The sequence below is a fragment of the Mustela nigripes genome, chromosome 5, assembly GCF_022355385.1.
Source record: "Mustela nigripes isolate SB6536 chromosome 5, MUSNIG.SB6536, whole genome shotgun sequence".
Lineage (NCBI taxonomy): Eukaryota > Metazoa > Chordata > Mammalia > Carnivora > Mustelidae > Mustela > Mustela nigripes.
This window is the reverse complement of record NC_081561.1, coordinates 23,903,022-23,930,259: the sequence shown is the minus strand read 5'-3', so window position 1 is coordinate 23,930,259 and position 27,238 is coordinate 23,903,022. Positions and strand designations below refer to the sequence as shown.

Here is a 27,238-nt window from a genome sequence, read left to right as displayed (position 1 = left end):
GGTGACAAGCAGGCCTTGAAGCAAGGAGGGCTCCCAGGAGTCAGAGCCAGGTTTAATTTTCCAAGACTGGAGATCGACCTGAATGTTCTCCACAGAGAAAGGTGTGCACACGCTAAGTACAGAAGAGCGGGGTGGAGGTGGGGAGCCGGGAAGGAGCCCTCCACATAAAGCTGGCGATCTAAAGCGCTGCCTCATCTCTGAGATAAGGATGAGCAGAACTACAAACACGCCTGGAGAGCAGCGAGGATGCTTTCAACCACATGGGGGGGAGAGAGGAAAACAAGTCAAGCAAAAGAGATTGAAAGGGCTTGGCCTCCATGGTGTCCATGTGAGTGTTCCCAATTCATGCTGTCTATTGTCCAGAGTGAGTTACAGAAAAGTCCGTAGTGCATGATAGCAGGGGTACAAATTTGGAAATAAAGAAAGCGTTATTTTATATAGTTTAGGAGTGAATCTATAGATAGTATTAAATCAAGGAATATGGAGCAACCTAATTTATGTGAAATGTTTTTGTTCTTGAGGGGTGTGTGTGTGTGTGTGTGTGTGTGTGCACACCAGAGGACCAGGGAAAGCAGGTACGAAATCCAAGTTTACATGTAATGTTATATCTCATAGATTTCCAAGAAAAAAATTAACAAAATTTCAAGAAGAAGAAAAAACATATTCAACTTTGATATTTAATTATAATCCTTTTGTTTCTTTTGCCTTTCCAGAACAGAACTGAAGTCATTAAAGATACCACAAAGCAAAGCGAAGGCCTCATGAGGATGTCTGAGCTAGAGGACACACCTCAGGTTTGGAGGAGACAGACTCAAGACGCTCACATCAGTAAGGAAGAAGGCAGAGCCGGGGAGGCTCTTAGATTCCAGGTTCTAAAAGCACACCTCTGAGGAAGAGGCTGCCAGACCAGAAGCACCGTTCCTTCAATTTCTAGTTTGACGAATCTCGTTAATGATTAGCAGTTCCAGCCCTGGGGGAGCGAAGAATCCTCCCCCGTCTGCCAGGAGGTGCAGAGCCAGAGCGTGAAGGAGGAGCAGGTTCTCAGTGGAAGTCCCCCCTCAGATGCTACGTTGGTAAGTCACTTACCCTGGTGTTGATATGCAGACTCTCTACGGGTTCTTTCTGTGTAACAACTGACAGTTTTGATATCCCGCCCGAGTCCCAGGTTTTCTCATATTAATTTTTTGAAAGGTGAGTGAAAATGTGAAAAACCCCTATTTTCCTAACCAGGCAGGGGGGAGAGAGGTATAAGCAGGGAGCTGAAGTTTTATGCCTGATCATCCATAAACATGTGGAAAATGTCTGTGCAAGACATTTCCAAGAAATAGGCACTCTCGTGAGGTACTTAAAAGCTGAATTTAAGGGATTAAATTCAGGGGCTCATCAACAAATATCAGCTCTTTTATTTACCGACGGGCTGGCCTGGACAGAGAGGGTCAACATATCCCTCTAGGGTTGACGGCTAGAAGTTAGGATAGAGCAGCTAGCAGAGCTCCTTATACCAACAGCTGGCAGAACACAGAGGAAGAGTTGTAGGTTGGTTGCAAATAAAGATTTCAGATAAGAAAAAAATCCCTTAAGCCAAGATTCACTGCTGTCCAGAAGTCTGTACTGGGCTTTTCTCCTGGACAGGCTCACTGCAGCAACAGGCAATTCCTGGGGGGCTGAAGGACTCCAGCCTTTTGCAATCAAGTTCACCCTCTTCATTTCCCTCCCACGTCAAGTAGGGTCCAGGACTTTGACACAGACTCTGGTCCAAGATGGCATCTAGAGGAACGCTGAGTCATGAAGCGAGGAGATGAGGGAGAGTTAAGCAAACCGAGACGGCAGGGATAGAAGGGAAATGTAGCGATGGGGCAGTGAGGGTCACTAGGGTCAGAAGATGGAGGGCAGGCTGACGGCAGTTGAGAGGAGTTAATCCAGGAGAGCCTGCAAGGCAGGAATGTGGGAGCTACAGGTTTGTGGTGGTACTTGTGACCTCACAGATGGTATAAATGAGATCTGTTAGCAGGACACCCACAGCATTTAACCCTAATGGTGGGCAGGAAGCTGACCTTCACTGGGATTCCCTGTGAACACTGTTTTGAAGCAGAAACATCTCAAGGTGCCATATATAGTCCCTGACCCAAGGAACCAGCAGTTTTCTGGGCAGTAGTGAAAAATCAAGGTTGCTATTGAAAAAGATTACATATGGGGACACCTGAATGGCTCAGTCGGTCAGGCAACTGCCTTTGGTTCAGGTCATGATCCTAGGGTCCTAGGATTGAGCCCCACATTGGGCTCCCTTCTCAGCAGAGTCCCCCCGTGTGTATGAGTGTGTATGAGTCCTCTCTCTCTTTCTCTCAATAAATAAAATCTTTAAAATGCTTTCATATATACATATATATGTGTATATACATGTACATATATACACACAAAACATATATGCCCCACAAAACACATATATGACATATTGATATACAATATATGTGTGACAACATTAAATTGTTTCTTTTGCACAGCCCTAGGACTTGAAGGCTAGCCAGGGTGCAACTGTGTTACTGCTGCAACCCCACTGCTGGGGCATCCTTCCACAACACCTTTTTGAGGTCACCAAGCTTTATTGGAGTGATGCTTGCTTACATGCTTCCTTGGCAGTCAAATGCTCTCGGAACTTTCCCTTATATGGATTCCCATTTACTACCCATGCCCAGTCACCTGCTTAGCTGTGTGAGTAAACGCTGACAAAATCTCCTGGGAGAATGACCATAGATATGGTCCCATCTGCTAGCATTGAGCATTCAGCTTTCCAGGACAAGGCACGTCCTAGTTTTCTAGTATAGAGACAGTAGAAGGCTACAAGTACTTCAGATTACTTTACTCAAGTTATTCTTTAAGTTTCTGCATTATGAAAGCTGATATTCTGAGCACACTATGGGTAAATACTGAGATTCTATTCCATGGGTATAAGTCTTGAAAGTAACTGGAAAATGGACAAATGTCCTCCATGGACTAGAGAGGGTTCACTGGGGCTGCCACCTGGATGAACAGACTCAAAACTGGAGAGTTCAAGAACCCACTCCCACCATGATAGAAAGGTCCCAGAGGCACACCTCCAAGAACAGGCAAAGTTGTGGTAAACCAGGAATAGACATCCCATAATATTTTCATCCCATGGAATTTAGCATCAAACCCCAGGACAGGAAATCGCTCTCCATCTTAAGAGGTCAGCTGCTAGGTGGTCCAGGCATCAAAGCAGAGAATAAAGTAACCTCAATCTCTAGATCACACTGGAATTGCTCTGTGTTTTTGCTTGTTGATGAAATAGTCATGTTCAAAGTTTGGCTGGGTAGAACATCACTGGCACACTTCGGTTCATGAGACATAAGCACACAATTCTTACGGTGTCCCAGAAAACTGTGCTGAGTACAGTTGAAAGAAGCCACCTAAAGGAGATAGCAGGACATGGAAATCCAAGTCATCTGAGAGCCCTGTCCAGGCAGGCAATAACCTGATTGCTCACAAACCAAAAAGATGGACAGTATGTTACACAGATCCGATCACAACAGCCCTGGAAATGCCAACGAGCTACTGGTGCATATAAGGGTGCTTGTTTCCTAGAACCAGTCCAGGAGCCATGGGTCAGTGGAATTGAGTAACACTTGGAATTTAATTATGGTGCTTGTGTAGGATGGAATCCCTCCTTATACTTTTCAGTGAGAACTACCACCTCTGTGGAAAGTTGGAGGGCCTAATGAATGTCCCAATATACTCATTTTTGTAAAGGAGTTTGGACCAAGTATCTTATGCTAGAAAACAACAACAACAACAAACAAAACAGGAATGAGCACGGATCACAGGCACCAGATTTCATATCTATTCCTTCCGTACGGAAACTGGCCCTTTGCTTCCTGCAGGGGGCCACTTCCCTATAAATTGCCTCTTGGGAATTCCTGAAATAGGAGTGTCAAGTGATAGAAAACCCTCTAGGAAAATGCCTAAATGCTGGTGGCCAAGTAAAAAAAGGTAGGTTCATCAATAAATGATTGCACCAAGTAGAGAGGCGCAAGGGGGAGATGTGTTTCCTTACCTTACCCTGGTGGTATGTTGATGAATATTTCACAACTGGCTTTCCACAGGAGGAAAAATGCATGCACAAACACAGATGGGTATATTATAAATCTTACTGATAGAATCTGGGGCACACAGTTTGTGAATAATAATAAAATATACAATACTGTTATATAGAACTGTTAAGTTCTATATAGTTAATTGATTCTCTTAGAATACTGTGCTTTTTTCAGGTTTATTGAGGTATAATTAACAAACAGACATTTTACGTATTTAAGGTGTAAAACTTTCATGTGCTTTTGCTAAACACTGTACCTGTAGGCAACCTAAGGTTGAAACACAGACACAATCTGACAAATGAAATTGAATCTCAATCTGCCAATTCTTCTCAATATATTTGTTGTCAGTAAATATCATAGATGATCTACTGTTGAATGTTTTCTCTCTCATACAAATTATATTCATCAAACTGGAACCATCCTCAGCTTTAGCATTCTGAATTACAATAATCCAAAGTTTTTAGTTATTTTTTAGTCTTTTAATTTAAATTTGATTAGCCAACATATAGTACATGTAGTGTTGGTAATTCATCAGTTGCATATAATACCCACTGCTCATCACATCCCATGCCCTCCTTAATGTCCATCACCCAGTTATGCCATCCCCCCAACCCACCTCCCCTCCAACAACCCTCAGTTTGTTTCTTATAGTTAAAAGTCTCTCATGGTTTTTCTCCCTCTCATGACCTCCCACTTTGTTTTCTCTTCCTTCCCCTATGATCTTCTGTGCTCTTTCTTATATTCCACATATGAGTGAAGCCATATGATAACTGTCTTTCTCTGATTGACTTATTTCACTCAGCATAACACCCTCCAGTTCCATCTACGTCAATGTAAATCGTAAGATTTCCTCCTTTCTGATGGCTAATAATAATATATATATATATATATATGCCACATTTTCTTTACCCACTCAACTACTGAAGGTCATCTTAGCTCCCTCCATAGTTTGGCTGTTATGAACATTGCTGCTATAAACATTGGGGTATAGGTACCCTTTGGACCATTTCATTTGTATCTTTAGGGTAAATACCCAATAGTGCAACTGCTAGGTTGTAGGGTAGCTCTATTTTTAACGTCTTGCTGGACCTCCACACTGTTTTCCAGAGTGGCTGCCCCAGCTTGCATTCCCACCAACAGTGCAGGAGGGTTCCCCTTTCTCCACTGTTTAGCTTTTTTTGTGTTTGAAAGGATTGCTTTTACATTACTATCTGCAAAATGCATGAATTGCCCAATTTAAGTTCATGTTAATCAAAATCATAATACCACTTGAGGGTAACATAAAATTTGTCACTAATATCTTTATATCATTTTTTAAATAACAGGTTTTAAGTTAAAATACTTACCCTATTTTCCAGTTACATCTATAACTTTGGTGTAATTTTCTATTTCTTACAGAATTCACTCTGAATTTTTACAATTCTTTCCCCAGCCATAGTGCCACAAAATCAGGCCACAAGTACATTTTTGATTAATAATTAGTTAAGCAAAAACATCACTCACCGGAAACCTCAGTGGCTCAGTCGGTTAGATACCTGCCTTCAGGTCATGATCCCAGGGTCCTAGGATTGAGTATTGCATCAGGCTCCTTGCTCAGCGAGGAGTCTGCTTCTCCCTCTGCCTGCCACTCCTGCTGCTTGTGCGCGCTCTCTCTCTCTCTGACAAATAAATAAAATATTTTAAAAAATCACTCACTAGACTCATCAATAATGAGTCTAGCTCTAATATAATATTATTCAATAAATTTCTTAAGTACAAGAAATCAACAAATAAAGTCCAAATGTGTAGCATTTGTGGGTTTTTTTTTTTTGGTGTGAAATCTCCAATTATGGCCAACTTTGACCTACTAACATGACATCACTGAATTCAGACTTAGGAAGAAATAAGCAGCATTATGGCTTTATATCATTCTCCTACCATATAGATGCAGGAAACATGAATGATCCCAAGAGTGTACCTGATAGTAAACTGCAGTGAAATAATTACAAAGTCATGAGCTATAAACATTTCTTCCCTTTTAAAAGTATAATTTATTTAATTCTGAATTTATATAATTTAATTGCCGGTAATGGCTGTTTTCAACAACCAGCTTACAAAATTCCTAAAAATGTAACTGTCTGCTTTTGCCGGCCTATGCGAGCTGACTCCAGTATCCCACTCCTTATGCTGTATCACCTCTTGGGTTCTCTTGGTTTCCTGTCTCAATTCAAGCTCTGCCATGCCTTTGTCTATTTATATAATTTTTCCCTATATAAATTAGCATTTCTGAGGATGCCTGTTTGGTTGTCTCACTATTTTTTTTTTTTTTTTTTAGGACATCCACATCAGGTGCTTCTACAAAAAAGCTGACCACCCTCCATCCAGAAATTATTGAATTCTTGGTGAGACAACTGTGAGATGTCACACGGCCCTCATCAAAGAGTTTAAGGAAGGGAAACCTAAGAACATGATCCAACATTAAAAGCTTAGAGGACTCAGAGTTTTAAGCCTCCATTCATGGTGGCTACAATGGGGTATATTCAAACATGGTGGTATTTTTTATCTCAGACCCAACTGCTAAAGAATGACATTTTCATCATCCAGTTTTATCTCCATTTTCCCCTGCTGGGTAGTATATATGGTTTCAGTTTTTCTTGCTATGGGCCAGTTAAAACCAACTTCATAATCCCAACTACTTGTTAATTAAATAAGAGGATATTTATAACCTTAAACCAAACAGATCCTGTTTACGACAGAACTTTGTTCATTTGAGGCAGTCATGGTCCAAATTGTAGGGACCCCAAACAATACTAGTGTCAAAATCTCCATGTTAGTTATTTCAGAACTTTGTAGACACTTCATCATCTGTGGCCAGAAATAATATGGGATTAAAATGATATTATCATATCATATCACACCATATTTATGGTCCCCAAGTATTGGCGACATACATACAGCAATCTCAGTGTGTCAACTGGAGAAGAAGTAGGGGAATCATCAGGGACACTAGAAGCCAGGTTCTCAGTGTGGTAGAGCATTCCAGAAAAGTACAGCTCTGAGATGACCCACATGTGTGGTGGTTCAACAACGATGACAATACACCATGTGCCAACCACTTGCTGGGTGCCAGACACGAGCAGTCTACGGAACTCTTCTCATCCTTGATGCCAGTGCAGCGGTGGTTGTGGGGCTGGTTATTATTCATAATAATAGTCAAGAATCTCAATATATACAAATTTGCTCCTGGTGGCATTTGGCACATTGCGTAAATCATGAGCCTGGATTTGAACTTGGCAATGCCTAGCTCCAAAGCCAGCACTCTTAAACTGGCACCCAGCAAGCACTCTAGGTCCTTGTAATGGACAGTTCCACACCTTAAGTGCGGTGCATCTGTTGTCGTGAGCCAAGAAGGAATAGTGACCCTCCCTATATCCGAACCTGATGGAATGGCCTAGCTTTGGTTTGCTTGTTGCCCACTGCTTAAATGTTTCAAAAGAGTCTCTTTCTCTTGGCTGACACCTGCATATTACCCTGACAGGTGAAAAACATCAGGGGGAAAGAACACAATGGCAGAGTGGAGTGCCACAGTGGGGAAGAGGAAGTGCTCCCAAGATAGGCGAGTGGATGAGAAGCCCATTCGCAAGAAAGGTAAATGCAGCTGTGACCGCTTGGTTTTAGGATTCTGTGGTGGGTTCTTTATGGGCAGTGTCATAATACAAATTATACCACCTTGTAAGTCATTTAATTCTTGTTTAAAATCAGACAATATTAATGCATATTTTTCAAATATATGAAGGAAATAAATACCACCGTACTCAAAAAACAAGCCTTTTGGGCAACCCCCTCAGGTCCTCTCCCTCCTCGGGAGCTTTGTACTATCACTTTGCTATTGCTACTAAACCTTGCTTTTGTTGCCCACCAAAAATATAAAATAGATAAATAAATGCAATAAAAAACAAGTCTTTTATTTTTGATAATTATCTTCTAATCTTGGTCCATATGCATTTACCTTTTTTTGACAATTGCTACCAAATTTGTATACACCTAGCATTATATATTCTACTTGTCATTGCATAATAATATTGTAAATATAATTGCATTGCTTAATTAGGTAAAGTCAGAACATTTTAGTTTGACCATACACACCTTTCCATATTGCTTTATAATACTCAATCATTCTTCTTAAAGGATGCATATTATTATTCTAATATATCCAATAGATAAAGCATTATTTACCTAAAAAATCTTGTGGTTGGATATTTAAGTTACAGAGTTTTGTTTTGCTACTTAGCTATTTTACATATATGTTTTATACATATATAAAGTGTCTGTATTTTATATATATATATATATATATATATATATATATATGCATCCTTTAACATAACCCATGTCTACAGTTAGAATTATTATTTCCTCAGTGTTTATTCCTAAGAAATATAAAATTTTGAGGCAAAGGGCATAAATATTTCATTTCCATTGGCCACTACAGAGACCTTAGTTTTTCATCTGAATAAAAGTGAAGCCACATTGAAGATTCTGAGTGGAAGAGGGGGTGATCTAATTTATGGTATGACTAGAACACTCCAATTGCTGTATTGAAGATTAATTGGGGGCAGGAAATCAAGCTAAAGGCTATTGCAGAAATCTAAGCAAGAGATCTTGGTAGCTAGAACCCATTGGAAGCAGCTCCAAACCAAAAGATAACAATGGCCCTGGTGAGAAGGGGTTTGAGTCTATACACATTTTCAGTGTAAAGACAACAGTATGTTCCAGATAAATAGGATCTAACATGTGAAACGAAGAAATCAAGGATAATTGCAAAGTATCTGCAAGGTTGGGATTTCTGTCCACTGAGCTGAGAAACAGCCTGGGTGAAATGAGCTGGGGAGGGGAACTCAGACATTCAGTTTAGAATCTGTTACATTTGATTTCTTTGATTCGTTGATCAATTGATTTTTAGTGGAACAAAAGATGACACATCTCAAAATCAATGGCATCTCTAATTTGACAAAATGCACTGCGACTGTATTATATCTAGACTTTATTTTGATTTACAATACAAGATATTGTTCCAACTCCATTTCTCCATATAGTTCACCAGTTATCTCAGAATCACTTATTATATAAATTAGATCTCCTCCATCAATTGCCACAATGTCCTTTACTCACTGTATGATTTCTTTGCATGTTTTTCTATTGTTCCTTAGATTTTTCTGCTTATTTATGTCTGATTTTACTTCATGAAAATTTCATTGCAGCCTAATGCAAATGTCTCTCAATGCTTGCCATCCCGTCTAAAAAAAAAAAAGCCTCTTGTATAGTCTATTAATATATATAACTCACCTTTATTATTTTTTGCCTACTGTATTCATTTTCTATTCCTGTATACATATTACCACAAACTTACTGGTCTAAAATGATGCACATTTATTATGTTATATAATCTGTGGGTCAGAGTTTAAGACATGCCGTGGTTTAGTTGGCTGTTCTCTGCATCTCACAAGGCTGCAATCAAGGAGTTGGCCAGGGTGCCTTCTCAACTGGAGGCTAGACTGGGGAAGGTCCCACTTCCAAGCTCATTCAGGTTGTTAGGAGAATTCATCTCCTTACAGCTATACAGCTGAAGGCCCTGGTTTGGGCCGGGTTTTGGCTAGAGGTTGCTCTCTTGTCCTAGGGAAAGTCCATAGTTCCTTACCATATGGCCTTCACCATCTTTCTGTTTACTTTATCAAGCCCATGAGGAAAGGATCTAGCTTCAGTCTGCTAAGATGGAGTCTTATATAATGTAATCAAGAGAGGGCATCACCTCACTTACGCTGGCTGGAAGCAACTCATAGGTCTTGCCGCCGTTCAGGTGGAGGGGATTACACAAATCCGTGAACACCATGAGGTGAGCAATACTGAAGTCACCTTAGGATCTGTCTGTCACATTAAGTTAAAAAACAAGTCTTCTCGACTGTGATTATAGTACTGAATTCTATGACATAAGATTCCAGTTTCAAAAGTCCATGACTTCCAGTGGTTAAGTACCATAACTCCAAGATATGTATTAATTTGCACACACTCTCTCTCTCACACACAGACACACAAACTCATACATTCTCAGGTAATCCTTAAAAGGGCAATCCTTAAAAATATTTCACAGTCAGCATGACACTGGCACCAACCTATTAGGTGGACATGGCCAGAACTATTTATTCAGAATGGACACAGAACAGAAACCATCCTTAAGGACACATATAATAGCAAGGAATACTTACTACCCAGCAAGCATGTATTTAGTCTTTCAGTAATCTAATACGGCAGATGTTTAATGCCCTCATTCATGAGCCATTAGCCTATTGGTTCACTGGTACTACTTTTCAGTAGTCTTTGTCTTTAGGACTCCTGGGCAACTTGGAGAAATCAGAGACCCCCAAGAACTCATGAATTAGTAGTTGATTTGATTGACATAGAGGTCACTACTTGGCCCTGAATCAGGAAAGAAAACCCTTATAAAAGTATTATATTTGGGCGCCTGGGTGGCTCAGTGGGTTAAGCCACTGCCTTCGGCTCAGGTCATGATCTCGGGGTCCTGGGATCGAGTCCCGCATCGGGCTCTCTGCTCAGCAGAGAGCCTGCTTCTCTCTCTCTCTCTGCCTGCCTCTCTGTCTACTTGTGATCTCTGTTTGTCAAATAAATAAATAAATAAAATATTTTTTAAAAAGTATTATATTTGAGCTTCTCACTTATCAAAATTCTGCCCCCACCTTCACTACAAAGGCTTCTGCTACATTTAAAGAGAAAACAGCATGGCTTTTTGAGGAAGGCTCTTTTGTGATCTCAAGGTGACTCCTTCCTTGAAGTTATGAGGACTTTTTGAAGACACAGGGTGTCGACCTTCTATTCTACACCATATAGCCATATGATTCACCCACAGATGGGTGCACTTGGTTTATAGCAAATGTATTCTCATGGTGTCATCTAGAACAAAAGAAAAGCCATCATATACTTGTGATACAATGTTTAAGAGCATAGACACCTGACCTACACCATTAGCTGGTCTCTCTATACCTATGTGAAGCATAGGTACATCTGTAAAATGGGGATAGTAGCAGTAGCTTCCTCAAAGGATTGTGTAAGGATTAAGTGAATTGATCCTCAGTCATTACGTTACATGAGCTATCCGGACCATCTGACACACTTGCTGACTTCCTTCTCCCAGAAACCCTTTTCCCCTTGGCTTCCAGGACACCACACTCTCCTGGTTTTCTTCCAAACCCTCTGATCATTCCCTTTCACTGGTTGTACCCATGTATTTGGCCTCTGTAAATATCAGAGGTGCCCAGAGTTAGTCATTGGTTCTCCTCCCTCTGTGTTTTCTTTTCCCGAATACCATGGCTTCAAGTATTATGTGTAGGTTATGAGTGTCAGTCTTATACCTCAGCCCCTATATCTCTTCTAAACTCTAAAGTTGTGTATCCAACAACATTCTAGACACCTTCCCTTAGGTCCCTAAGAGGGATCTCTGTGGGTCTAACAATAAGCTCTTGATCATCCCCACTCCCCACAAACCTGCTCTTGCCACAGAACTTCCTTCCTCAGTGAACCAGGCTTCTAGTTCTTAGAATAAGAACCTCTCCAGTGCCCTTCCCCCACCAGTCTATAAAACTGAAACCTTGATTTAGTGTGACTCATGCTGGGGATTGATCTGGGATCTGATTACCTTTTTGCTCTTCTACTGCTATGACCCCCGTCCAACGTTCTTCACTTGTCTTCTGCATTATTGCAATAGCTTCTTCCCAGCAGTAGCTGTCTTTCCTAGAAATGCAAAACCAGATTTGAATGTTGTGCTCATTTCTTTTTCTACCTTTTTTTTTTTTTTTGCTATATTTTTTCCATAGTTTGTGGTTGTGAATTTGCCTGAGAAGACATTTTTAGGGGTTTAATTTCAAACTTCATTTTATTTTTTTAGAGAGAGTGAGAGCACAGGAATGGGGTGGGAGAGGAAGAGGAAAAAGAGAATCTTTTTTACTTATTTACTTATTTGAGAGAAAGCGGGGGGAAGAGAGTGAGCAGAGGGAGAGGGAGAGAGAGAATCTCAAGCAGGTTCCCCACTGAGTGTGGAGCCTGACCTCACAACCCCAAGATCATGACCTGAGCCAAAATCAAGAGTGGGACACTTAACTGACTGAGCCACACAGGCACCTCTTAATTTTAAACTTTAACTGAAAGCTTGTCCTCAACGCCTGAAGACATAAAGAATAATAAGAATCATCATCTACACCAAGGAACAACTCCTTCAGAGTTTAAAAAATTGTGTTTTATATATACCTAATTTATAATGTAGTACACAAAATATATATAACATAGTTTATTTAAATTACAGAATGTAAATATGTACATATACATATTTTTATTTATATGCATATAAAATGTACACTTTACTATATATGTATTTACTTCTGAGGACTTTATTTTATTTTATTTTTAAGATTTTATTTATTTATTTGACAGAGAGAGATCACAAGTAGGCAGAGAGGCAGGCAGAGAGAGAGAGAGGAGGAAGCAGGCTCCCTGCTGAGCAGAGAGCACGATGCGGGACTCGATCCCAGGACCCCGAGATCATGACCTGAGCCGAAGGCAGCGGCTTAACCCACTGAGCCACCCAGGCGCCCTACTTCTGAGGATTTTAATCAACAATAGGATATAATAACCCAGGAATGGGAGAGACAGAATTATGGGAAGGAGAGATGCCTCAAAGCAAGTCAGTGTCTACACAGCTGTAGTATAAACACACCTTTGGGGGACCTGCCTTCAGCTCAGGTCATGGTCCCAGAGTCCAGGAAATGAGTCCCACATCAGGCTCCCTGCTCAGTGGAGAATCTTCTCTGCCCCACCCCTGGCTCATGCTCAATTTCTCTCTCTCAAATTAAAAAAAAAAAAAATTTTAATAAAAATAAATAAAAACACCTTTGGTTGAACTCAGTGATTTCCTCCTTTTGTATCTTCCTTTCCTAAAGCCAGCAGAGCGCCATTTAAACCATCAAGGCATGGCCTGTGGTATTTTTCTGTATTACAACTTGTGAGAAACAAATGATGGCTTAATGAGAAAAGCCCTAACGTCACATTATAATCACTCTGGGTCTAAGCTTGTGCTCCACTCGCTATGGGATAGCCTTTACCATGCACATGTGCAACTTCATAACGGTGGCACAGTGTACTGTCCTAAACATCACCATAGTAGCCATGGTCAACAGCACGGACCATCGGTTCCAGTTTAATGACTCTACTGAGGGGCTGCCTGGTGACTCATTTGGTGACCCGAATAACGCCCCAGACAGTATCCCTGCAGGGGTAAGCAAAGCAAGATTGAAGCTGTGTGCACTTGTTCTTGCTGCTCATCTGCTTGTATGCTTATTTTGGGGGCTTCTATGTTAAAAAGTTGTATTGGGGGAAATAGTGATGTGAAAGCAAGTGAAAGATCTAACAAGGTTTTTGTAGTTATGATAGCACCTTCCTGCAAATAGCTCACCGAAGCGGTCTCTTGTCTCTTTAAGGTCCCTGTGTACAACTGGAGCCCTCAAATTCAGGGCATCATCTTTAGTTCTCTCAGCTATGGCCTGATACCGATGCCGTTTCTCAGTGGATACCTTGCTGGAAGAGTAGGAACAAAGAGAGTGGTTGGTGTTTCTTTGTTTGCAACCTCACTTTTCACTATGTTCGCCCCTCTGGCGGCCGAGCTGGGACTAGTTTCCTTCATTGCAACTCGAATTGGACAGAGCATAGGCCAGGTATCCAGACACTTTGCAACTATGAGCTGGATGGGAGTTTCCACATGGCACCACACATCAAGAGCTCTAACTATATTAATATCAGGGATCGGTATTAGGGGGTCAGCACGCGCTGTGGGAGAAATGGGGTCCTCCACATGAACGAAGTCGACTCTGCTCCATCAGTTTATCAGGTAAAAACACAGAACTGAAATGAGTACATTACCATGAAACATCTGCACCCTGGGTTACTTGACAATTTTTCTATTGAATGTTTCTTTGTCTTCTCCTCAGTGTTGACCAGGTATTTATAAATTAGGGAGATGGATCCTTTGTGACAGGACTTTCAGTTGTTTTTTCCCCAAATTGTCATTTGTAACATGACTTTGCTGATAATGATTTTTCCTATTCTGAAAGAAACAAATTTTGGGGTAAATTGATCATTCTTTCCTCCTATGGCTTCTAGATAAAAGCATCCACCTGTGTTTTTTCTTGATTTCATTTTTATAGCTAAAATTCTGATATATTGGAGTCTATTTTAGAATTCTATGTATAAAGTATGCATCCAACTTAATCTTCTTTGGAATTTCTCTTAGCTTACTGAGAACTGCTTTCTGATTGTGATTTGCTTAGGCAGTGTATCTGAAAGGAATATTCTGAAGAAAGAAGTCTACATAATATTGGGGAAGAATGAAAAATGGGAAGAATAGAGCTAACAAACATAAAATTGGTGAAGTAGGTGATGGGTAAGAAAAGCTAACTAATGGATACCAAGAGAGCCAGGGACTCTTCATCCCAGAAAACAAGCCCCCCCTGCCCCAACCACATACAAACACACACAGCCTGACTGACTTCATACCCCCATAGAGCCCTTTATAACCTTGGAGGATTATCTTCAATCACCAGAGCTTGTATTCAGTATTCACTGATAGGGGAATAGTCCACCAATTTGGGCAAAGGAAATTCACATCAGTTATCACAACTGACTAATGGAGCTTCTAAGTTTAACCCCCGCCCCCAATCCTCAAACACATAAAAGAAACCAAGAGCACAAAAGAGAAAGACCAAACTCAAAAACTGTAAGAATGAATCCAAATGAAGGATAAATTAAAAGAAAATTTTACATGATTAACAAATAACATGGGAGAGATCCCAGGAAATATGTATAATAACATTTATTTAAAAAGAAAAAAAAAAAAAACCTGTCCAAATGGCTAGTAACAAAAAGGCACTGGAAAAAATGTGGAGAAAAGAGAATCCTTGTGCCCTATTAATGGGAATGTAAATTGGTGCAGCAACTGTGGAAAACAGTATGGGGATTCCTGAAAAAAATTAAAAATAAAGATCCCATACAACCCAGTTAGTCCCCTTCTGGGTATTTACCTGAGGAAAATGAAAAACGCTCGTACAAAAGATATTTGCCCTCATATCTTGCAGCAATCTCTACAACAGCAAAAGATAAGGAAGTAATCCATGCGTCCATCAATAGATGGATGGCTGGAGAGGATGCGGTATAGACATCATGGAATATTATTTAGTCATAAAAAAATAATGAAATCTTGCCATTTGCAGCAATATGGATGGACCCAAAGCTTTATTATGCTAAGTGATACAAGTCAGACAAAGACAATGACCATATGATTTCCCTTATATGTAGAATGTAAAAAACCAAACAAACAAATAACAGTAACAAGAGGAAAGACAGACAGACTCATAAATAAAGGGAACAGACTAGTGGTTGCCAGAAGTGGGAGGGTGGGGGAGTGGGGGGATCAGTCAAATAGGTGTGAAGGGGATTAAGAGATACAAACTTCCAGTTATAAAATAATTAACCATGGGAATGGAAAGTTCAACGTAGGGCATAGAGTCAATAATATTACTATTGTATGGTGATAGAGGGTTACTACACTTACTGTGGTTATTTTGCAATGTGTGACTTTGTCAAATCACTATATTGTACACCTGAAACTAACATACATCAACTATACTTCAACTAAAAATGTGAGAAAATAACTTAGAAAATAGATTGCTGTAAAATAGTTGTTGATAAAATAATATAATTGTTAGTATTTTTAACTGCAATAAATGGTCTGAATACCTAAATGAAGGGAGATGAACATCAAATAAGCAAATTGGACAAGTAAGTTCAAAGATTATCCCAGAATACAATACAAGAATCAGAAGATGGAAAGCATGCAGGAAAGGTTTAAAATTTTGGAAGGAAGACAGCCCCATTCTCTCTCATTTCCTGTTACATAGGCATAGAGCTACTGGAATAGGATGACTGACTGCATAGAAATCTCAGGAATCCACAAGTCTGCAAGTTCCAGAGGCTTCCTTGGTTTTGGTATTAGGGGAATACTTTAGTGTCTCCAAAAAGTAGTCTTCACTGGCCTCTAGAAACCTTTTTTGGTTCAGAGAACACAAAGCCAAGGCCGTCTGAGGGGCCAATGGGAAGCCATTGGAGGAACCGGCAGGTGGAGTGGGCTAAGCCTGTAAGAACTCAATAGTTCTTATAGAAATGGCCATTTCTGGTGATTCTAGGGATTTCAGCAGGCTGTCCTGGTCAACAAGATGACTCATCCTGTGAGGCTGAAGGAAGACGTCCCAGAAAACACCCCAAAGTAGAAGGGCCCAGGTACTGCCAGGCTCTAGGACAGTACATACTCTATCTTCCTCTCCAGGGAACCACAGAGGCACATCTATAAGCAGGAAACTTTCTAACCACTTACAGAAAAAAGATAAAACAGAACTGGCAGTGCATATCTGAGGTGACAGAAACACACACACACACACACACACACACACACACACACACACTTAGTTTGAAGATGAGGCAACAACATACAGCAGTAAAAATGGGGGAAAAAACAACACTGCAACTGCACACAGCAACATGGCTAAGTGTTAGAAACACAAATGCTGGATGAACAAAGCATGTCTATTGTGGTGGAAAATCACCTTGATGCAATTTTAGCCCCAAGTATACTACCCTGGCAAGCTATCCCAGTGGTCACGGTACAGATGGGCTCACAGGATAAATGGGGGGCTCTCTTGTCCAGTTAAACTCCTCTAAAACTCACAGTGTAACAGAAAATGGAAAAATGGGGTAATGACACACTTAAGATACACTTTGCAGTGTTCTAAAGAGAATAGCCAGGATGCTATAACTTTAAGAAAAGTCAGAAAAGACAAACATACCCTTGAGGTATACATATACACATACACATACACATACACACACACATACACATGGGGTACAAATTGCAGAAACAGGTGATAGATTTAAGCATTAATTTACAATACATATAAATCAAGTGCTAGCTATGAACTATGAGTGGAGATCGAATGGACTCGGCAGAAATACGGCAGAGAACAAGGCATACTAAAATCTCTCAGGATGCAGATGGTAGGGCGCCTGGGTGGCTCAGTGGGTTAAAGCCTCTGCCTTCGGCTCAGGTCATAATCCCAGGGTCCTGGATCGAGCCCCACATCATCTGGCTCTCTGCTAAGTGGGGAGCCTACTCCCCCCACCACCCTGTCTGCCTCTCTGCCTACTTGTGATCTCCGTCTGTCAAATACATTTTTTAAAAAAAGTTTCTATTAAAGAAAAGAAGATACAGATGGTATTTGAAGACCTGGGTTGAATGTGATCACCCAGAGAAGAAACCCAAGGAAATAGTCCCATGATCCTCCAATCTCTGGGCCCCAGACAGAGGAGAAGGAGAGGTAGCGGGGACTGGGAAGCCTTCCAGGGGCCCTTGGGCAACATTCAGTCTGAGGTGACGGGTCCATGGAACGATGTGCTGCTGGTCTAGAGAAAACGATGGTGGACTTAGCAAGCCAGAGGTCCTGAAAGGCCTTGACAAGGGTGGAAGGACAGGGACTGCAAGCACAAAAGGAGCAGAAAACTGTCAAAGCACATGGAAGGGGTTCTGAAGAGGTGGAAAGTTTTGTCTGGTTTTGAGTCCTGGCTGTATGAAGGAAGATAAATTTGCATATGTGGATGGGTGGGAACAGAGAGCCAAGGAATTAAGTGAGGGTACAGATTTGAGGGTGCCTCCTCTCTGAGCGGCCTGGGCCTGGGCAAGACTGGAGGAGACGTGGTCCAGGGGTCCAGAGGGATCTGGTCTTGGTTGGCTGCAGGAACTTGTCCCCTATTGTAACTGGAGTAAAGGCAGAGGGTTCAAGGGGAACATTAAGATTCGGTGGACTTCATGGTAGAAAAGGTACTGAAATGTTGAAGATGTTCAATGTTCTCAAGGAGATGAGGGGGGAATAAAACCACTATTTTTGGCCATTTAGTTTGGTACAACCTTTTTGTAAGATACTTTGACAGTATCCATCAGAATGAAAAATGCACAAGTGGTCAGGCAAGGCCACTGATGACAGCCTGTTCTACTAAAATAAATTATACTTACGTTCAGAAAGAACACCTTAGTTTCAAAAAAGTTGTAAAAAGGAAGTGTGCCCTACTATGTATGAGAATACTCTGTGAGGTCAGGGAAATTAAAACAATGCTACTGGCCCCTTCACAGACAAATTGAGCTTTCTGCCTGCATGGGGCACACGTGCCTTTACAGAGAGGTAGGTGTGTGAGTCAGTATACATTAGAGATGTCTGCAGAGAAGAAAGGCATGCAACTCTACACCACATAATGGGGACTAGTTAACATTAGAGACCAGAATGGGAATGGGTTTGGGGGCACACGAGGGGAACTTTGGTTCTTTGTGGTAATTTACTCTTACAATAAGCATACGTCACACGACTTGTGTAGGTAAAAATTAAAATAGCACAGAAGGAAGAAGCATCTGTCATGTTATTAGGGAACTGTCAGAAAAATGGAGAACATGTGGGGGGATACATCTGAAGTTCACGTATTCCAGCATGCCTGCCTCATTACGGTTGGTGATGCTGGTAACACCCATCATTCTGCCGGTGTCTTTCTTTCTTTTTTTTTTTTTTTTTAAGATTTTTATTTATTTATTTGACAGAGAGAGGTTACAAGTAGGCAGAGAGGCAGGCAGAGAGAGAGAGGAGGAAGCAGGCTCCCTGCTGAGCAGAGAGCCTGATGTGGGACTCGATCCCAGGACCCTGAGATCATGACCCAAGCCGAAGGCAGCGGCCTAACCCACTGAGCCACCCAGGCGCCCTGCCGGTGTCTTTCTAATGGCAGTCCGGAGCCTGACAGCTTGCTCTCTCTTTGCAGGAATGATATTGGGAAGCTTCACCACCATCCTCCTGGGTGGCATGATCTGCCAAAACCTTGGGTGGCCTTTTGCCTTCTATATCTTTGGTAAGCTACTATCTCCCCAGCCCCAGGGAGGTGGTTCGTGAAAGAGGAAAGAAAGACGTGCAGCCACTACTGGGTGTCGTGTACCCCCGGGGGGGAGGCAAGCTTCCTATGGAGAGAAAGCACTGAACACCAGCAGGGTGCAGGGAGGGAGGCACAGCGACCTGTGAGAGGTGAGGTCTCAGGCAGGGCGCAGGACAGGGGAACTCCGCAGAAACAGAATCGAGGAGACAAAGCTAAAAGCTTGGAGAGAGGAGAGTGTGAGGCAGAAAAGAGGGAACAGGAAACCCGGTTCTCTGTAGGGTTCCTCCCCACCAACTCGATCCGCAGTGGGACACTCATCAGGACACGTGTGTGAAGACATCATCTGAGCCCAGAGTGGGGGAGAATCACTGGAAAAGATTAAAGAATAGTATCCAGGATTTACAGAGAATCAGAGATAGTGTCTCTGACCCCAGGACAGGCTGGAAACACTGAGAGGTCAGAGGTCATTGGGCAGAACTCTCCCCATTGACTTCCTTGGTAATGCGGAATCCTTCGCTCCAGAGGAAGTGCTGTGGGGGTCCATCTGACAAATGACACAAGACCTGAAAGATCAAACTGTTTCTATGTAATTTAACTGCATCCCAGACAAAAGCTCAAAAATATTTAGCACCCAACTACTTGTTATTCATAAGGTCTGCTTCCAATCATTGATCACCAGATATGGGGGGAAAAAATGGCAGGAAAACACAGTAACACAATCTGGAATAATAATAATCATCATAATAATAATAATAAATCAATGAAAACCAACCCAGAATGGACACAAATGTTAAGAATTAGCCGACAAGGGCGCCTGGGTGGCTCAGTGGGTTAAGCCGCTGCCTTCGGCTCAGGTCATGATCTCAGCGTCCTGGGATCGAGTCCCGCATCGGGCTCTCTGCTCGGCAGGGAGCCTGCTTCCTCCTCTCTCTCTGCCTGCCTCTCTGCCTACTTGTGATCTCTGTCAAATAAATAAATAAAATCTTTAAAAAAAAAAAAAGAATTAGCCGACAAGGGCATTAAAATAGACAGTTATTATAACTCTGCTATAACCTAAGTCTATTTGTTTGGAAGTTAAGTGGAGACAGGGAAAAAATCTTTTTTAAAAGACCCAAATCTAACTTCTGGAGATGAAAACTATACTATATGGATGGAGTTAAAGACAGATTAAGGTACCTAAAATTAGCAGTATAAATCATCCAGAATGGACCACCCTGAGAAATGAAGTAATAGTGAATGAGAACATCAGGACAGAACAGTGTGTCATTTTCTTCATGTTTCCTGTCCTTGAGGCCCACGGACCTTCTTGGGTCTGTGAGTTTGAAGTTTTTATTGACTTAAGCAACTTATCACCCATTACTTCTTCCAAGACTCCTTCTGTTCTCCCATACTACGCCTCTTCTCTGAGCATGAAAGACCTTGCCCCGTGTATTTCTACATCTGGCTGTCCGTCTCTCTCCTGTATGATATCCTTTATAACAAACTGGTAAGCATAAGTAAATGTTTTCCTGACTCTTGTGAGCTGACTTTGTTCCAATTAATTATCAAAACCGAGATGGGAATTGTAGGAACCTCCACCTGTGTAGTCAAGTCAGAAATGTGGGTGATATGGGGACCCCCTGCTTGTGACTGGCCTCTGAAGGAGGGGGGGCAGTCTTACAAGACTGAGCCCTCACCTTATGGGGTCTGTACCAGATGTTAGTGTCAAAACTGAGCCAAAGCTGGTGTCTACAGAGCACTGGAGAATTTCTTAAAAGTGTTAAAAGAAATAGCTTTCTTTTGGTAATATTAAAAAGGTTGAATTACCAAGTTTTCCGCCATCCCTAGGGTCTGTGATTTCCATTCACACAAATCAAGAAATGTATTTTTTTTTAAAAGAGGTTTCTAGAAAGCTTTGCTATTCATGTGAGGGGTTTTTTTGAGAAATGGACAGGGGATATTATAAGCGAGGGCTTTTCCCAGGACTTGAATGTCCTGACAGAAAAGAAATTCACACAGAAAGCAGAATCAGGCTCAGTTCCCAAATTTACCCTCTGCTTGCAGGAGGCATTGGCTTTGTCTACTGCCTTCTCTGATTTGTTCTGGTTTATGATGACCCCATCTCTCACCCATGGATAAACATCACAGAAAGAAAATATATCATATCGTCCTTGGCCAACCAGATACATGTAAGGAGTCTAAGCATCTCCAGAGAGCTGTGTCAGCCTCTGGATTTCTCGGGGAGCTTGAGGTGCAGATCTCACTGTTCTAATCAGTACATTTGTGTTCAGGTCAGCCCTTGTAAGCAGCCTCTTCCCATCAAGGCCATGCTCAGATCGCTAAGACTTTGGTCCATATGTGTCTGCGGCTTCGGCCATCAGTGGCTAATGATTACACTGATGGTCTACACACCAACTTACATCAACTCTGTGTTCAACATTAACATGAGAGATGTGAGTGCCTTTTCTTCCATGCCTTTCTCCAGTGTGCATGACCCACCAATCATTTTGTCTTCACAACTCATTCCTTCCAGAAAAGTTTTTCCTTTACCCCTACCACAAAATCGTCTAAGATTTAACACTAATGCTGGTAGCTCTTCTAAGGACATGATAGAAGAGGCTACTGACTTTCTTCAGACCATGAGATCTCAGGACTGTCAGTACAATGATCAGTAGTTTATCAACAAAAGGACAAAAGGTGTGGGCTCACTGTCCCTGTTATGATGGTTTACTTGTTTTTTTCCCCTTCAGAATTGGGTTCCTGTCTGCCCTTCCCTTTCTTGTCGCCTGGATCACTGGTATACTAGGAGGCCAGCTGGCAGATTTCCTCCTGACCAAGAATTTTAGGCTCGTTACTGTGAGAAAAGCTGCCACATTTCTAGGTAAGAACAGGGTTTGAAGGTCAGGTGATTCGCAAAGCATCCAACAGCCAAAGATGTATCTCATTGTTTAATTTGTTCCACATTCCCTAGGAAATTTCCCATCTTCAGTGCTCCTTGTGGTTCTGCCCTACATCACCCCCAGCTACATCATGACAATGACCTTCTTGATCCTCTCGTGTGGAATGAGCTCCTTCTGTCACTCAGGGATCTATATCAATGTCTTAGATATTGCTCCAAGGTAGGAGGGTAATCTCCATTCTTATATTCATGTATTCTGAAAAAGATGTAGCCCAAAGCTTTCTGGGAGCCCCAAACTTTGAGAAATAATAAATCATAGGCAAGGACCGCAGTTGATCCTCTGGCCATTTTTTGAGGTACGTGGGGGGAGGGGTATTTTTTGATTTGTCTCAGTTCTTCTCATTGAACATATGCAGTGCAAGTCCTTTTTGATATACTTTGAAGAGCAGGGCTGAAGGACACTGTGGAGCACCTCTGGATCTAGCCTGGAACATTCCTGTCACCCACAGACATTCCAGTTTTCTTACGGGAGCCACAAGGGGATTCATATTCATAGCAGCAATCCTGACACCAACTGTCAATGGATTTCTCCTCAATCAGGTAGTTTTCCTGTCACAGATTCTTCAGATGCTCTGCCATCTAGATCTAGAGGTAGTGGCATAAAGACACTATTCTCATTTTAGAAAACACAATAAATTGCAGGTCCCCTTTGTCATGAAGATCAACCTGGCAAAGAAAAATGTAGAACAATTTCCTTCAGTCTTTAATACCAGAAACCACACAGCCATAGAGGTGTCCGGAGATGATGATTGCGTGCATAGAGGCAACTTACCATGTCTTCTGCAACATTCTGGAATTTTCACTTGCACAACCATCCCCAAGCAGAGGGATGATTTAAAACAGATGTGGTGGAGTGTGGGACACATGCAGGCATCATTATAGGAATATCATATGAAGGAATCTCATTTAATTATTGATTAATTAATGAGGATGGTATGTTATTACCCCCACTTCCTGATGATTAAGCTGAAAATCTGACAGAATAAGTCTTTCCACTAAGATGATATAGAATCAGAGTTCTTCCTTTTTAGACATGTCTAGCCCCAAGCCTGCAATGTTGCCACCATGACATTGCAAAGCAAGAAAAAAACACTCAGCGTGTTTGATGTCATGATTTGTACAAAAGAGAAAACATGGCACCTCGCTAAACTGTGACAAATGCAGTTCGGTAAGCTAATCGTAAAGGTCCCTAAATCCCATTTATTAAAACTATTCCAAATCCACTTTGAACATATTATTTCTATCCAACTACCAAGCTGCTTGCAGGGAATGAATTTCTGCATGGAAACCCAGTAGCAAACTATTAATACAGCCTCACAGAGAAAAGGATGAAAGGGGGTAATATTTACTTGAGCTTTTGTGTCCTCAGGACCCTGAATTTGGGTGGAGAAATGTCTTCTTGTTGTTATCTGCCATTAACCTATCAGGACTGATCACCTACCTTATATTTGGAGAAGCAGTTATCCAAGACTGGGCTAAAGAGAAGAAACTCACTCGTTTATGAAGGTAAAGGATAGTGATTTTGCCTGTGGATTTAACCACAGAAGCACTATTTAAATCTTTAATTTGATGTCCTTTAATTTGATTTCCTTAGTTATCCTACCTTGCTATGATGGAAAGTTACTGGACACCTTCCTGCACAAATGAGAAGACTTTGGTATTAAAAATATCAACAGAAAGAATTTCTTTTGTCTGGTTTTTTTCAAATCTGAGATCAGTTCTTTATGTTATTAAGCTTTCTTTCTGAGAAAAATGTAAGAAGAATGAAAATTCCAATAAAGTGACAGCCAAGTACGAAGTTGTCGTCCTCATTGATCTAGGAGGAACTGCTAGATCAGAGCCCACAGGCCAGACTCACAGTTTCTGGATCTCAAAACAGGAAACAATGTTTGGAAGCTCTTCATCCAGGGTGGTAACCTCAGTTGGATGATGATTTTTCCTATTTGTAAAAGCTAATGTTCATTTATATTTGTTGGACTAGACATTGGCCACATACCCCTCCCTTTGTATGATCCACTCTTCATCCCATTTAGGCCCCAGGAGGCTGACCTGCACGGTTTCCATCCACACTGCCTTGTCTCCTGGATCCTGCTGGATTTTCAGTGGAGGCTGAAGAGTGAGGACAGGGGGTGTCTATCCCTAAAGTCCCTCCCTGTGGGATCGGCAGGTGGCTGATTCTTCCCCTGCAGTTCACAGCCGCTGGCTGGTCCATCCACACATTCTGGTGGTTTCTCTCCTCCCTGTCAGGACTTTCTTGGCCTGTGCCACATTCTCAGTCCTATGTAAGTTGTCTCTTTTAACGATGTCTTCAAATGCACTACTGTGAGTCTGCTGTATTTTCCTTCTGGGCTCCAACGGCTTCAGTGGTTGAATCATCTATAATGCTCCCAACAGGAGAAGGAGCAGTATTTTTGTAAAATGGGAATGTGTAGGTGTCAACTGGTCAGAGCATGTACGGGGATCCAGGGCTGTTTCCTTGGTTGCTTCCTGCGGTGATCTTCACCTCAGAGACAGTAGAGCCATGAGGTTATTTCATGTTGAGGTGATGGGATAGGCATGGTTCTGAATGAAAAACCAGGGCAAGTAAACAGAGGTCAAATCTGTATACACTAAAAGACCATGACTGAAGTCTTGCTCTCATCTAGAATCTAGGAATTGGGACACGAAAGTAAACTGGGCACAGTCACTATTCTCCAGACTAAAGTACAGGACAGACAAAATCACTGCCAGGCCTCTGCCTTAGGCAAAATAGCAGAGGGACATACAGACCATTTGGGGAGACCATACAAGCGGTTCTGACCCCAAGTGGAAGAGCACAGTGAGGAATCTTCCTCCACAAGAAATTCCTGAGCTAAATGGGTTGTTTTATGGTAAGATTTCTCACACTGAAGCCCAACATATGCAAAAGCATGGAGACAAGAAACAGGATGAATTCTGAAAAAAATGACCTGCCTCCACGGTCAGTGAGTAAAGAACAGAAGATAAGATTAGGAGGGTGAGAGTGACCAGCACATGAAGGTCATGTTTGCCACGTTAGGGAGCTGGAGGGAGACCCTACAAGCAATAGTGACATGGAGAGAAGAACAGAGACATCCATAATGTTCAGGAGGTAAAGTTGAAAGGTCATCGTATTTGGTTAGATGGATGCCGAGGAATCTGGGTCTCTAACCTGACAGACTGCAAATAGAGTGTCTGAACAACTAAGCCAGAGAATGCAGGAAGAGGAGTCTTTTTAGAGGGAAGACAATGAGTTGATGTGGGGCCATGTTGTGTTAGTGATAATAATGAGGTAATCAAGTGGGCATGTGTATTCGTTTCCTGGGTTGGCCATAACGAAGTGCTACAAATTGGGTGGCTGAAAAGCAGTAATTTATTGTCTCGCAGTTGCAGAAGTCTGGACAGAGCAGCAGATTTTGTTCCTTCTCAGTGTTGAGGGAGAATCAGTTCTGTGCCTCTCTGCTAGGAGCCTCAGGAACTCCTTAGTTTGTAGAAATCTTTCCCCCTTTGTCTTCGTATCATCTTCCCTCTGTACATGTCTCTTTGTCAAACTTTCCCCTACTTGTAAGGATGTCCCATGTTAATGACAGGTTTTTTGTTTTGGGGGGGGGTTGAGAGAGAGAGAGAGAGAGAGCATGCCGTACATGGAACCTGGGGGAGGGGCAAGTGGAGAGAGAGAGAGACAATCTTAAGCAGGTTCCACGCTCAGCACAGAGTCTGACCCAGGGCTCCATCTCACGACCCTGAGATCATGACCTGAAATCAAGAGTCAGCAGCTCAACTCACTGAGCCACCCAGACATCCTGCTAATGACAGGTTCGTAATGTCATTCTTGAGAGTACTAAATGGATATGACCAACATGCTGAAGGCCCTGAGGGTCCAAGGCTGAGCCATGTGCTTCTGAGTCTTTGGTGTAGGTACTTAATAAATGTCTGATGAATCTTAATATAGGAATATTATCATAAAGCAAAAACGTAATTCTATGTATTAGGAATCAAGACGTTTACTGTATGACAAAAATTCAGGAGCATAAAATCAAAGAAGTTTTAAAAATCACTCCAACATTCAAATTGAATTGGAAATATCAATCAGAATTCATAATTTTTTTTCTTAAAAACTAGTTCTTTTAAGTTCTGCTGCTGAAAGGGCTAGAAGCAATGAGACCTAGGAGCAGAGAGTACCTCAGTGTTTGGAGCGTGGCTGTTATCTGCTACTGAAAGGAACCAGCACTCCATAAGAAAGCCCAGGTTCCAGAACAGGAAATCTGCCAGAGGAGTGTGTGTGTGTGTGTGTGTGTGTTAGAAAACAAGGAAGATTTCCCAGACAACTAGGGTCAGGTCTTAATAGATAGAAACCAGCTGAAGTAGCCTCCTACTGGCCAAAGAAGGGACAATTTAAGCATCAAAAAACAGGGGCTCAAAGATTGAAACACATCAAGTAAAACCCATGAAGTCATAATTTTCCGTGGTCAACTTCACTAAGGCTCTAAATTATTATTCTACAACTTCATAAAGTATCCTGGCTTTCTTATTTTTTAAAGATCATTTATTTATTTGAGAGAGAGAAAGAGAGTGCACACAAACAGTAGGGAGGGCCAAAGGGAGAAGCAGACTCGCTGCTGAGCAGGGAGCCAGACATGGGGCTCAATCTCAGGGCCCTGGGATCACGACCTGAGCAGAAGGCAGATGCTTAACTGACGAGCCACACAGGCGCCCCAGCTTTCCTGTTAAATTGTGTTTCAGGTTAACAAAATATTCAATTGGGCAAATATCCTGTTTTGCAGAAGGCTCCAGTTCCTACACGACGAAGGCAGGACAGAATTAGGAAACCATTTTGTAACTTCTAATAAAATAATGGCTCTACACAGCATTTACTAACAACCATCAAAGTCCGCAGGCAAAGGCTGCTGAGAACTTCATCGGTGGATAAATCAAGCTGAGACTATCTGAACCCACCGAGCAATCTTATCTCACTAAAGATGAGTCAAGCTGCCAGCAGCTCATGAAGGATTCTTGTCCTTGGTCTAAGCAAGCCTCTCCATACACCAGCAGCTTCCAGAACAAAGGGAATAAAAAATTTATCAAATGACACTGAAAGGAAGCAATTAGCCAAATCAGACATGAGGGTCACTCTGCAAATGAG

At 41.8% G+C, this 27,238-nt stretch overlaps 1 protein-coding gene across 1 annotated transcript; it reads left to right on the top strand.

The window, feature by feature from the left end:
• Positions 1-891: 891 nt before the first annotated feature.
• Positions 892-23,886, top strand: SLC17A3 (solute carrier family 17 member 3). Its single transcript, XM_059398956.1, is given in 13 exon segments — positions 892-1,073; positions 6,424-6,490; positions 7,627-7,736; positions 13,631-13,864; positions 13,950-14,037; positions 19,053-19,139; positions 21,204-21,328; positions 21,431-21,592; positions 21,891-22,020; positions 22,111-22,258; positions 22,548-22,638; positions 23,468-23,604; positions 23,693-23,886. Coding segments are annotated over 10 exon segments (1,224 nt in total). The 5' UTR covers positions 892-1,073; positions 6,424-6,490; positions 7,627-7,712; the 3' UTR covers positions 23,603-23,604; positions 23,693-23,886.
• Positions 23,887-27,238: the final 3,352 nt, after the last annotated feature.